The sequence below is a fragment of the Ovis canadensis genome, chromosome 1, assembly GCF_042477335.2.
Source record: "Ovis canadensis isolate MfBH-ARS-UI-01 breed Bighorn chromosome 1, ARS-UI_OviCan_v2, whole genome shotgun sequence".
NCBI lineage: Eukaryota > Metazoa > Chordata > Mammalia > Artiodactyla > Bovidae > Ovis > Ovis canadensis.
In genome coordinates, this window is record NC_091245.1 from 85,746,780 (window position 1) to 85,761,069 (window position 14,290).

General features: G+C 37.9%; 1 protein-coding gene across 2 annotated transcripts in view; it reads right to left on the reverse strand.

Annotated features, from left to right (window-relative positions):
• VAV3 (vav guanine nucleotide exchange factor 3) overlaps positions 1–14,290 on the reverse strand; it is a 428,368-nt gene that overhangs the window by 136,195 nt on the left and 277,883 nt on the right. For both annotated transcript variants that reach the window (XM_069599254.1, XM_069599261.1), the window contains exons 18-19: positions 11,717–11,742; positions 4,941–4,986 (exon numbers count right to left, since the gene is read on the reverse strand). In XM_069599254.1, coding sequence (XP_069455355.1) covers positions 4,941–4,986; positions 11,717–11,742 — 72 coding nt within the window. The remainder of the gene's footprint in view (positions 1–4,940; positions 4,987–11,716; positions 11,743–14,290) is intronic.

Consider the following 14,290-nt stretch of genomic DNA (forward strand, 5'->3'; position numbering starts at 1 on the left):
AGGCACAATGCAAATCTGTATCTCACATCTTTCATCATTTGAACAGAACTCCACCTCAGCAGGTAAAGACCTGCCTGCCATTGCAGGAGACATGAGTTGGGAAGATCCCCTGGAGGAGGAAACGGCAACCCATTCCAGCATTCTTGCTGAAAAATCCTATGGACAGAGAAGCCTGTTGGGTTACAGTCCAAAGAGTCACAAAGAGTTGGACATGACTGAGCACAGCACCACAATATACACCTTTAACCTAGTGAGTTTTTCTTTGTTTATTATAATCACAAACACTACTGACTTCACCATCAATCTCTCAACTACCACTGTTGATTGTGTCTCTTATTAAATATAAGCAAAATATCATGGAAGCCATCAGATAAGTAGGCAATGATAGCAAATCTGAAAAGGATTGTGATAAAGTAACTTTTAGCCTCACTGAGGATTCAAAATAAAATTCTGGATTTCTTTATAAAGAAATAACTGGCAAACACTTTCAATTCTCCTACACATGACAAAATGTTCAATGTTAAATAATACACTATAACACAAAGTCATCTTTTAACAATACTTTTCATGTATACAGTAAAATGTACACAACATTTTATCACAATGTAAAGCTCACAACAACTTTGTAAGTAGGTACTATTATTAACCTCCTTTTACAGATCAGTAAACTATAGCACAGAGAAGAACCAAATTGCCAAACATCAACAGAAAGTAAACAGCTAAGCTTGGTCCCCACCCTAGGCAATGTGGCTCAGGACCATGCTTCCTCTTACTGGATTATTCCTTATTCTTTCAGATATTGGTCCAATTTATCAGCAGGAGGAATTTTTCTTTTAACATGTTCATAGCAATTTTATTTGTAAGAATGGAAAACTGAGAGCAACCCAAATGTCATCAATAGGAGAATGGATAAACACAATAAACACGTTGTGTTATATCAATACACATGGAACACAAAGGAATGAACTTTTGATTAAAATACAGATGAACTCCAAATTAATCAGTCTCAGTAACAGAAACAAGACAAAACAGGGTACACACTATGCAATTCCATTCATACAAAAAAATTTTAATGTGAACAAGTCAATAAGAAAGAAAACAGATTCTTATTGTCATGGTATAGAGAACAGGAAGCACAGGAATAAAGAAAGAGTAAAGAGGTATTAGGAAATTTTGGTGGGCAGGAGGAATTTAAAAAACAAAGGAGCTGGTGCATGCAGAAGTATACAGTCATTCATTAATTCATTTAACAAATACCTATTAAGCATCTCCTAAAACTACAAGGTGGACTGGAAGAAATACAAGCTGGAATCAAGACGGCCGGGAGAAATATCAATAACCTCAGATATGCAGATGACACCACCATTATGGCAGAGAGTGAAGAGGAGCTAAAAAGCCTCTTGATGAAAGTGAAAGAGGAGAGTGAAAAAGTTGGCTTAAAGCTCAACATTCAGAAAACGAAGATCATGGCATCTGGTCCCATCACTTTATGTGAAATAGATGGGGAAACAGTGGAAACAGTGTCAGACTTTATTTTGGGGGGCTCCAAAATCACTGCAGATGGTGACTGCAGCCATGAAATTAAAAGATGTTTACTCCTTGGAAGGAAAGTTATGACCAACCTAGATAGCATATTCAAAAGCAGAGACATTACTTTGCTGGCTAAGGTCTGTCTAGTCAAGGCTATGGTTTTTCCTGTGGTCATGTATAGATGTGAGAATTAAAATGTGAAGAAGGCTGAGTGCTGAAGAATTGATGCTTTTGAACTGTGATGTTGGAGAAGACTTGAGAGTCCCTTGGACTGCAAGGAGATCCAACCAATCCATTCTGAAGAAGGTCAGCCCTGGGTGTTCTTTGGAAGGAATGATGCTAAACCTGAAACTCCAGTACTTTGGCCACCTCATGCGAAGAGCTGACTCATTGGAAAAGACTCTGATGCTGGGAGGGATTGGGGGCAGGAGAAGAAGGGGACGACAGAGGATGAGATGGCTGGATGGCATCACAGACTCGATGGACGTGAGTCTGAGTGAACTCCAGTAGTTGGTGATGGACAGGGAGGCCTGGCGTGCTGCGATTCATTGGGTCGCAAAGAGTCGGACACAACTGAGCAACTGAAAGGAACTGAACTGAACTGAAAACTACAAGCAATCCCCTGTGTCCTTATCCTTTGACATAAAAGGCTTTTGCTTTAGTTTCCCACGCCTCCTCTGAATCTCAAAGGCTGGCTCAAGAGTTAATGATTAGGAAATGTGAAGGTGCAGAAACAGAGTAACTGTTGGGTTTGGGAACTGCTAACAGTTTGGACTATAAATCTGCCATGTGACAGAATCACTGAACTCAAAGTTCTCTGAAAGACAGAGCATAAGGGCTGACACACATTCCTAAGTTGTTTTTACAGGAAGCAGATACCCTCCAGATGAAAACACTGACCATAAGAACACAGATCCTACACTGGTTAAATCAGAAAGCTGATGATATCTGAAACTCCAACTTGATGCCAGCCTTTCCGAGAATTATGCACAAGCTGATCACACACTCTGCAGCCTTCTCCCTCACAACTGCTTTTAATATCCCTTTCCTGAAAGCCATTTGTGAGTTCAGGTCTTTTGAGCATGAGCTGCCTGTTATCCTTGCTTGGTGTCTGCCATAAACAGTGTACTTTACTTCAACAGAGTCTGGTGTCAGCAGACTGGCTTTAACACTCTAGGATGAGTGGACCAAAGTTGGTTCCGTAAGACTACTATCCAAAGAACTATGCATTAAGTTCCTTTCCAAAACAAATGGTCTAATATACCCTTGTATATAGCTCTGAGATTTGAATCTGGTGAAGTAGTTACATCTGTCCTCCAAAAATTTTTTAACCATTTTTTTCCTACAAGTGACCCTAAGTGAGTCCCTAGAAAGCAGTCTATGTGCTAACACTTGGGAAAATAAAATAGCTAAAAGATAAAGGGACCTTTCAGTCTTTATACCTATCAGTAGAAACACTGATAGCAAATAATGCTCTTAGGAAGCAGTTTGTCCATGCTTAGGAAATCTCAATCTTATTGATCCCTTGTTTAAATATTCCATAGTGGAATATCTTCCACACAACTGTGAAAATCTTCTTAACCACAGTTACATGAGGATCACCTCAGAGTAAGACAGTTTGATAACTGTCAAACTAGGGTTTATTTTGAACAAAAAAGCTTTCCAACTTGCCAACAGAAAGTAATAGAAAGAAACAGAGAGAGTAAGGATACAAAAGACAACCAACTCTATAAACACATAATTCAAGCCCAACATCAAAAGACACCCTACAGGGAAAAATTATTATTACATCAGTATCTAGAACAGGGAAGATCATCAACTATTTGCTTTCTTTTCAAAAGAGAGAAAAAATGAGAAAGCACTCAAATATACCTAATGGAAAGCTATATATATATTTTTTTCCCCCCAAAAAATAGCATATGGCACCATTTCTTTTGTGTTTGTAAGTTTATTCTTCATGACATTCTAAAAACTTTGGACAAATAGAAATACCAGAAGAGTTACACCTATAGAAAGCCATCATCTTTAGGATTAAGTAAGATACTTTACTATTGATCCACTTTGCCATATTTATCATCAGTAAATTCATTACACCTACCTTTGAATAATTGAAGGGCTCCTAAAAATTTTAGCTATAAAGTACATTGTTAACAGTCAAAAATGTGTTCCTACTGACACAACCTTAAATGTAGAAGTGTATTTCGTTGGGGGAAAACAGATTAGATAAAAATACCAGAGAAGAAAAGGAAATATTTTAAAATAATATTTACAAAGTTTAGACAACTTACAGAAACAGAAATACTACAACTTGTACAACATAAAGAAAAATATTATGTTCACAGTCATATACTCCTACTAAATTGAGCAGAAGTCACTTTAAAATATTATTGCTGAGTCTTCTCTACAAAGAGTATTGTCTTGGGAAAGTCAGAACCAATAAAAAAGTAAGCCAGATCCCCTATTTTTTTTTTAACTGGCTTTAATTTTGTTCTGTACTTAAAAGATTTAAACTGGTCTCAGGACACAAGTGAGGCAATTTCTAGCCAGAGGCAACAAAGCTCCTATAAACCTTTTCAAACAGCTCATAAACTGGCATGGCTACCAGGGGTGTGGTTTCAGTTAAAAGCTATAATGCTTTGAAAGCTAAACTTTATAACTAGGTGAACACTGTTTACAATGGGAAAACAAAACACATAATCTGGATTATTTTCCAGCAAGATTACTCTATATTTCATGCTCCACTTGATTTATTATCAAGTTCATATATGACCATATATAACAAATCTTTGATAACTTAGTTGTGGAAGGCACTGCTTAATGGATGAAAAATAATTATATGAAAATAATGACAGGGTCAACCTCACGACACCAAACAAGAAACAACTGAACGCTCTCTGCAGACAAAAAATTGGTCTCCAGAGAAGGCACTTGTTCACAAAGTCCTTAAACTCATTCTTCTATGATCAAATAGTATAGACACAGAATAAAGAAAAGCATTTTCCCAAATGGGGAGAGTACAAAGTTGTCTAGTTTATGACCTCCCTCACCCACTCTGAGCAAGCTGTTTTTTTAAGTGCCAGTTTGCTGGTTGATTTTTTTCTAGGTTTGGGAGGAAACAGGGAAAGGGTGTTGGAACTGTGAGCATTAACCAAGTACCCTGAGGCTGTTCAGTAAGCAAATAACCAGCTCAACTGCTGACTGTGGAAAGACTGTGCTACTGATGGTTACTTGTCACATGACACTGTCTTAGGTAAATGATTTACACGGTAGACGGTCACCTCCTGGTCACACATTATACACCAAACTCCAAAGAACAAAGGCCAACAATCTGTCTGACTTTCTACTGTAATTCCCATATACTTTCACAATCACTTAACTAAAGAAATAATTATAGGTGTTTAATCACACACCTGGATCCACCGGTCTGGGGGTTCTTCGGAGTCCATTGGTTCGTTTCTATGCAGAAAGACAAAACAAAGACTTTGTGTTATCAAATTGTATTATTTTGCGGCACTCTGGAAGTCCAATAGATGTTGCACTACCTCCATTTAACACTACTGTAAAATAGGTAACTAATAAGGACCTACTGTATAGCACAAGGAACTCAATGCTCTGTAATGCCCTATATGGGAAAAGAATCTAAAAAAGAGTGGATATTTGTGTACAGAAGAAACTAACACAACATTGTAAATCAACTAAACTCCATTATAAATTTTTTTAAAAAGAGTATTACTAAATCTGATCAAAACACTCAGTTCCAGTTTCTTTTTACAATTTTTGTTTCTCCAATGTCTTCTACTTGCTAAATCATTGATATGACACTATGGGAAAGAAATACTTTTCATTCACCATCTCTGAGGATTATATGACTCACTTTTTTCAGTCATAAAAGAGGAATTATGAAAATAAAGCCTAGGTAGCCATTTTTGCTTAGAAAATGCTCCCAGCAAAGAGTTTTAATCTCCAAAATTCTAATGCAGCTTTTTTTAAGCCTGACAGACCAGAGACTGGAGAAAGTATACAACCTCCAAACAAAGATCTCAAGCTCTGATTTTGAGCTTGGTATGGTAGTTTAATTATGAGATTTATGGTAGTTTAATTATGGATCAGTGATATCTGACTACTTTCAGAAACAAAATAGACATGCAGCTTATAAACCATGGAAGCAAATTCTTTACAGAAAAGGAATCCATAAGAAAAATTGTGATTATAAAAATTATAGATAAGATGCAAAACAAAAGAGTTTTAAATCTTTGAAAATGTGTGGTTACATGTTTGATTTTATAAGCATTAAATTCATTCCTACCCAATAACTATCGCAATCTCACTAATTAATAGGAACTTCATTTTCACTTTTGTTATATAACTAAATGCAATGCTCAGTCTATAATTACAATATAATTCAGATTTGCACAAGAGCAATTTTCTTTCTACATGTGTTGGGGTTTGTGCCTCTGTATGGGGCCCTGGTTTCATTCAGAGCAGAATTGGTTTTGCCAGGCTTACATTAACTATGGGTTTTTCCTAGGGTTCCCCTGTTGTTTTTGTTCATAAGTTAAATGGGCCTCAAAGCAGATATCAAGGTTTCTCAGGTAAAAACAAATTGGAGAATTATTAAAAATATAAACTTTGCTTTTAACCCAACTATTTTTAAAATGCATTTGTTAAAGCCTAATAGGATCATTAAGTCAGCATCGAAGCTACACTGAACAAGCTGGATGGCTGTACTGGGGGGAGAAAAAAAAAACTAGTATAAAGAGAGCCTCTCCTTACTCAATGTGAGTGAGAAGAAAATACCACACTGGGCTTCTTAATAGCCAAGCACAAAAAGGGAAAACATGGTAAGTTATAGGTTCATACCCAATAACTTGGAAGAAAACGGCCTTCAAAAACAGTTCTAAAATTTTATACAATGTTTGGACCTCTCTATATGAATGACTATATTTTAAACAGGAAAATATATACTGATGAATGTCTTATGGCTGTTGATTGTCTACATTTCCCTTCATTTTCTTAATGTACAACAGACACTGTCTTTACACGACTCTTATTCTTACTACTGTCAAAGTGCTTGGAAACAAGACAGGAATTCACTTGTTGGGTCTTATTCCTACTATCCCTAAGCTAGAACTATTTAAAAATATTAACTTAGAAAGTGAAAAAGACAACTTGAGTTCAAGAGCAACTCTGTAACATCCTGAGGTTAAGATTAAAATAGGGAACACAGCGCAATTATTTAGAGTACGGATTCTAGAATCTGACTGCCTAAGTTCAAATTCAGACCCTCCCTGTCACTTGGCATCTTATTGGGAGCAAGTTAAAGTCTCTATGCCTGTTTCTTCATCTGTAAAATGGGGATACTAATACCACCTACTTCATAGCATTTGTGGTGAGAAACATGTTAATTCATGTTAAGTGCTTGGAACAGTTCCTGACACACAGTAAGGACTATTAAGTCAAAGCTTACTATTATTGTCATTATTATTAATTTCATGATATTTTGAATGTGGAAACTCAGTTCAGTTCAGTTCAGTTGCTCAATCGTGCCTGACTCTTTGCAACCCCATGAACCACAGCATGCCAGGCCTTTCTGTCCATCACCAACTCCCAGAGTCCACCCAAACCCATGTCCATTGAGTCAGTGATGCCATCCAGCCATCTCATCCTCTGTCGTCCCCTTCTCCTCCTGCCCTCAATCTTTCCCAGCATCAGGGTCTTTTCCAATGAGTCAGCTCTTAGCATCAGGTGGCCAAAGTATTGGAGTTTCAGCTTCAACATCAGTCCTTCAATGAACACCCAGGAGTGATCTCCTTTAGGATGGACTGGTTGGATCTCCTTGCAGTCCAAGGGACTCTCAAGAGTCTTCTCCAACATCACAGTTCAAAAGCATCAATTCTTTGGTGCTCAGCTTTCTTTATAGTCCAACTCTCACATCCATACATGACAACTGGAAAAAACACAGCCTTGACTAGATGGACCTTTGTTGACAAAGCAATGTCTCTGCTTTTTAATATGCTATCTAGCTTGGTCATAACTTTCCTTCCAAGGAGTAAGCATCTTTTAATTTCATGGCTGCAATTACCATCTGCAGTGATTTTGGAGCCCAGAAAAACAAAGTCAGGCACTGTTTCCACTGTTTCCCCATCTATTTCCTGTGATGTGATGGGACCAGATGCCATGATCTTCATTTTCTGAATGTTGAGCTTTAAGCCAACTTTTTCACTCTCCTCTTTCACTTTCATCAAGAGGCTCTTTAGTTCTTCTTCACTTTCTGTCATAAGGGTGGTGTCATCTGCATATCTGAGGTTATTGATATTTCTCCTGGCAGTCTTGATTCCAGCTTGTGCTTCCTCCAGTCCAGCATTTCTCATGATGTACTCTGCATATAAGTTAAATAAGCAGGGTGACAATATACAGCCTTGACGTACCTCTTTTCCTATTTGGAACCAGTCTGTTGTTCCACGTCCAGTTCTAATGGTTGCTTCCTGACCTGCATACAGGTTTCTCAAGAGGCAGGTCAGGTGGTCTGGTATTCCCATCTCTTTCAGAATTTTCCACACTTTATTGTGATCCACACAGTCAAAGGCTTTGGCATAGTCAATAAAGCAGAAATAGATGTTTTTCTAGAACTCTCTTCCTTTTTCCATGATCCAGCAGATGTTGGCAATTTGATCTCTGCTTCCTCTGCCTTTTCTAAAACCAGCTTGAACATCTGGAAGTTCATGGTTCACGTATTGCTGAAGCCTGGCTTAGAGAATTTTGAGCATTACTTTACTAGCGCGTGAGATGAGTGCAACTGTGTGGTAGTTTGAGCATTCTGTGGCATTGCCTTTCTTTGGGATTGGAATGAAAACTGACCTTTTCCAGTCCTGTGGCCACTGCTGAGTTTTCCAAATTTGCTGACATATTGAGGGCAGCACTTTCACAGCATCATCTTTCAGGATTTGAAATAGCTCAACTGGAATTCCATCACCTCCACTAGCTTTGTTCATAGTGATGCTTCCTAAGGCCCACTTGACTTCACCTTCTAAGATGTCTGGCTCTAGGTGAGTGATCACACCATCATGATTATCTGGGTCATGAAAATCTTTTTTGTACAGTTCTCCTGTGTATTCTTGCCAGCTCTTCTTAATAAGATCAGGTAAATGATAAATTTTTTTCTATTAAAGTACTGTACTACTACTATATTTTAGTTTTTCCTCCTGCAAGTCATTGGAAAACAGTGACCCTGAAAGCAAACTTTTCTACAGGAAAAGTAGGCAGTGGAAAAAAACTATGATTTGGTGCATTGAAAAAAAAAAAAGAGAATGAGAAAATTTCAGCATCTTAGATCAAGTGCATTTTGAGACTTTGAGATTTATTATAGTTTAAAAGCACCTAAAAATATTTCATATGTTCTAAAAAATTTTGAAATGTTTAGAACAATTTACACAATTTCAAAATGCAAATTTCAATTGTTCTTCTGTCATATCCCATCCAAAATACTCCTCTCCCCAACATATATTCTCAAAACCCTATATTCTCAAAAGCCTGAGACAGAGCTGGACAAGATCCATCTCAGGAGGAAGAGAGGGGTCCATCAAGTAGCCACCCTAGGAGCTCTCGGTGATCCCCCTTCCCCATGAGATCAGGCAATCAGTGTTCAGAACATTCTCAAACTTCTTTTGATTTACCAAGAAGTGGGAGGTGGGAGGGAGGGGACAATAAACCAACCTAATTTTATATCTAGCTTCATTATCTATTACCTTGCCTTTCTCTAAAAGAAATATCTGTATTGCCCAAGAACCTCCCTTCTTGTCTCTTTTAGGAGAAACCTAATTCTCTCTGTTGATTTTACCAACAAAACAAGGAAAGATTCATTTACTATATGAAACTGGCTTTGGTTCCTCTACTTAAAAGGCAGAAAAACCTACATTAAGGAATAGATTGGAAGTATATATACATACACTAAATACTGATAGATGTGTAATGACAACCTTGCTTTCTAGAGCTAGAAGTTGCTTCTGAAGGTCCACTCCAAAATGGGAATTTGGAAGAACATCCAGGTTAGGAAGATGGATCCTGTGGCTACTGAAAACTGACCTACCTTGAGAATTAAGTATAAATTAAAGACTCATAACCATTGTTATTGAAAGGGGAAGAGAATAGGACAAATTGGTACATGGAGGAAAAAGACCTCCAACCGAGAGGGGGCAGGGTTTCATTGTTTACTTTCAGAAAGACTCCCAAACATCACATAAGCATCTGTGTTAGGAGTGAATACAACTTTCACAAAGTGTAAGGTATGTAGGGAGGTAAGGTAGTAGGGAGTATGAAGTGTAAGGTAGTGGGGAGGTATGGAGTGAAAGATGTTTCTTAACAGTCTCTTGCTACAGTTCTTCCTTATGCCAAGCTAAAGTTTCCAAATACATTGGCCAGTATAAGATTTCACTATAATTATCCATTCAAAGTAGAGATTATTAGCAGACTCACACATTAAATAAAAATTACACTTATTATAATCAAAAGCTAAGCAAGTCACTAAAACACAGATGCTACATTAAAAAAAATCAATGTGAAAATGAATTCTTTTCATAATAGTCCTAATGTGTAATTTTTAAGAATATTAAATGCCTGGAGAGCACTTTTTTTGTATCGTTATTTTGTACCAGTGTGAAAATTATTAACCACTTATTGTTAGCACACTTCCTTTTCTGTAAATATGCCCATTTCTCATTACTTAAATAAAATCAAGTGAAATCATCTTCCCTGGGGGGGAATATACATCTAACAGTATAAATGTAAAGTAATATTGAGTTACAGTTCAAAGCTCTACAAGGATATCTGTCTCAATAATCTAATAATAGTGTGAGAGAAGAAAAGGAAGGCTACTTTCTAAGATCTTCACTCGCACTGCTGGAAGAATCTTTATAGTCCTGATGAAAAATCTTACCTGTCAACTAAACACTAAAAAAAGTTTACATTAATTATTTTAGCCCTAGCAGAACTTACGTGACCTATTTTTAAAATATTATTATCCTGTTATGCATTCCTTGAGCTAGATTCTAAAGTCTAAAATATAGCCGACAGGTAACACTGAAAGGGTACACGTGAATTTTTTCACATCACATTCTTGGTTCCCAATATGCACAAATTATATGCTGATGCAAAAAAGTGAAAGCAGTTACCTCTTGTTGGACTTCTTGCTGTACTTTTCATTATTTTTAGCAACTATGTAAATACCAGTCCATTAAAAACATGCTAATATTATACCACTCTTAATCAGATATAATTGTATATGCTAAAACGATTTGATAAAGAAAGTACTTGTCTTTATTCTGAAATTCTCAGATTATTGTATTTTGGGTTCATATTACTAATCACAGAACGTTTACATTTTAGTTTTCTTTGTTAGGATTTTTTGGGGAGGTCAGATAAGAAATATATTACTTTGGCTGAAGGCCAAGGCACTAGTTGCCTATTATCTGCCACAGTTTTCATTCTTTTCTATTTTCTTAAAAGCACTTTATTCTGAGAGGTGACAGGGATCTCGTACTTCTAAGCCATCAGACCTCAGAATCTGTTAAACCAAAGGAAACGTTATCAGATTCTGATCTGATCAAGAAGACATGATACAAATCATGATTCTTCTCAGGTGGAAAACTAGCAGAAACATACAGGCACATCCTTAGAAGAATGCTAGAACTTCTTAGTTCTAGTGAATGTCAGGTAGCGACATTATTTTACCCAGGATGAGGGCCACCCTTTCTCCTGTCCCAGCACGATCAAAAAGACTTATTCCAAGGGAATGCCGTCAGATGCATTAAGTTTTATAAGCCTCAGGGTTTGTGGAATTCTGTAGATGGAAACAAGAGAAAGGTACCTCCACCAGATTAGTGCTACAACATTGCTACAGAATTTATTTGAAATTTACCTGAATAAATGAGTACCTAAGATTCTGAAATGCACATCTTACACACATTCTTAGATGAAATATTCACATTTTTCCTCTAAGATCTTCAGATATCTGAAAACTCCTCTTATTTAACCTGTGCATTTCACTCAAAAGCACTTGATTACTTGCTCTAGATCTGTTTCTATCCATTTTAAAGGTACATTTAACATTTTAGGGGTTTGAGCCTGCTTTAGTTAGCAAACAATCTGAAATGCAAAAGTTATATAAGAATAATGTAAACGTTAATCTTACCTCGGATGGTTTGAGCGTCCCTTGTTCTGAAACAAATGTAAAAATTGGCATTGTCAGTGAAGTTGTTTTGTTTAGTTAGCAACCTTAGCTTGTTCTCTGCAGCGTGGTAGAACACTACTGCTTTGTTTTCCTAATGATACCTGTTAATATATTTCCAAGGTCCCTCAGGCTGGGCTAGTAATTGTTTTGCAACCAGGTTCTCTTGCCTTATTGGCTGTCAGGGAAGTGACTCATAGTACTAAATGACTTCTAGGTTAGGCTTAACTTTTTCAATTGTTTATTAAGCAATTTCAATCCAACCACATTAAGCTCCTTGAAACAGGGACTTGCACCAAGCTTATGTACATAAGAGAAAGCTAGGTGGGAGCCTTTCTTTCAACATACCCAGTTTTAAGAATCTATACACAACATGTTGTTATTACAACTGCCTATATTACAATTACTATAACAACTGCAAATTTAACACATACAATTTGCATATGAATTTTGCATTAAGTGGCTGTTTCTTTTAGCTTTTTGCGGGGGAGGGATACAGATTTTAAGGTGAAAATTAAAAATGGACAAGATTCAGTCCCAATGCTAATTTTCTTTACATCCCAGTTTACCTGTTTAGAAATAGAAATGACAAACTCCATTACATTTCAATTCCTGAAAATGACTAACAGTTAGGAAGGGCCCTGAGATATGCAAGAGAGTAACTTGGCAGAGGGCAAAGGGTATCTCTGAGAGGAAAGACACACTACACGTGGAAAAGCTGGTGGGGAATATTTTTGTTTCCTTCCCCCATATCCAGGAGTACTTATGCATATTATAATTTCTCCAGACTGCAGAAAAACATCTCATCATTTTGAGCTTATGCTATATTTTTGCCAACCAGAATGATCCTCTGAAGAAGGATCTGAGAAGAGAAGACACTGATGGGAACATCAGGAGAGAAAGGGTAGTTCTAAAAGAGGGCTCTGTAGACTAAATGAAGCTCTGATAGAGGCTCCAAGAAGCCTCAGAACCAGAGTTCAAGGGGAAAAGTACCAGAGCACCTGAGTAGCTGTCAGATTGCTACACAGGAAGACTGCCTGGGACATGGAACAGGAGGTTTGGGGCCCTTCTGTTTATTAAAGGACTATACCTGATTAATGGAACTGAAGATGCATGAGCAAAAAGTCACCTTTCTGGAGAAAAGCAAAGCCTGCATTTCTTTTTCAATGTCAACCCTATCCTAACTTTCCTACACAACTGCTATGAAGGCATCTTTGCCAGGTCTGAAGTTGGCCTTTACAAAGGACAGAAAGCTATTTCCCTTCTCCTCTCTGCTACAAATAGGCAAAGTTTCAGAAGAAAGATTGCCTAAGAGAAGTTGTGTAGGGAGAGGGTCTATGAAAGTGCCATTTGGCTGGATACTGTGCCCAAACTGAGAACCCAGGTTAGGTGAACTCAGGTTCCTAACAGACAAGTTGTGATACCTGTTACACTGGTTTAACCAGAAAGACCTATAAGCCAGAAAAGCCCTACACTACTTTCTTCTCCTGTGAGTTAGAGGAAGAGCCTGAACTGGAAATCACAGACAGCAAGAAGCACCAAACAGGAGGAGAGTTTAAATTTTCCATCCAAGCAGCTGAGGAAAGCTTTGCTATTTCCAGATGACCTCTCCATGGGAAAATCTCTTATCTTTCAGGGTCGGTGTTTAAAAATGAGAGTGCATCTTAATTTTAATTCAGAAATATTTTTTTTCTGACACTGCACAGAATTGTTGTTATGTCCTGGTGAAGTGGATCTGTTACAATATGTTTAAATATATATATATTTTTTAGCATAAAACCTAGGATAGCCCACATGGCAGTAGTTGGCACATCACGTTCCAGTAGTGCTCGGGGTTTCCTCTGGAGGAAGAAATGACTGTATCTAAGGTGATGATCTAGCTATACATATACCTGCACATCTTTACCTAGAAAACAGATCCAGGGAACAGAAGCTCCTCATTTACAGGCCCTTCCTATCTTGCTGCTCGGTTCAAGCCAGCCAGCTACAGGGGCGAGTGAGCACCGAGCACAAAACACAAAGCAGGTAAGGTCCAGGCAAGGTACGAATGGGACTGTCAAGAAAGGACAAAACTAGACCTGGCTGACCACCGTACCCAACACTCCCTCCTTAACTCTCCTGCTGCCTATTGTCTCCTGTTTTCCTTCTTTGCATCTCATCAAGCTTTCCTCCTAATTCTTATTGAATGTACCTGCTCTTCACAAAGGCTCCTCTGTGTAACCCAGACTGGAAAATGGACAAGGGGCTTCGTGCTGGATACAACTCCAACTCTGAGGGCCTGAGTCCTTCATGGGGGCTTACCCTCTCCTTGCCCCCACTCCCTGTCCTCCTGGCCACCACAGCACCCCCACCCTCCCCACTGCCATCCAGAAAAGAGGCTCATTTCTTCCATGGACTTGGCATAGAGCAGTTCACACTGTGATCTGCTCATGCTGGGCAGAGCACATAAATAGTGGTTCTTAAAAGTCTGAGGTTTTATTTAGTCATATTTCATGGCAGGGTTCTGTAAATATTCTGAGGAGAGGGCAAAAGCCAAAG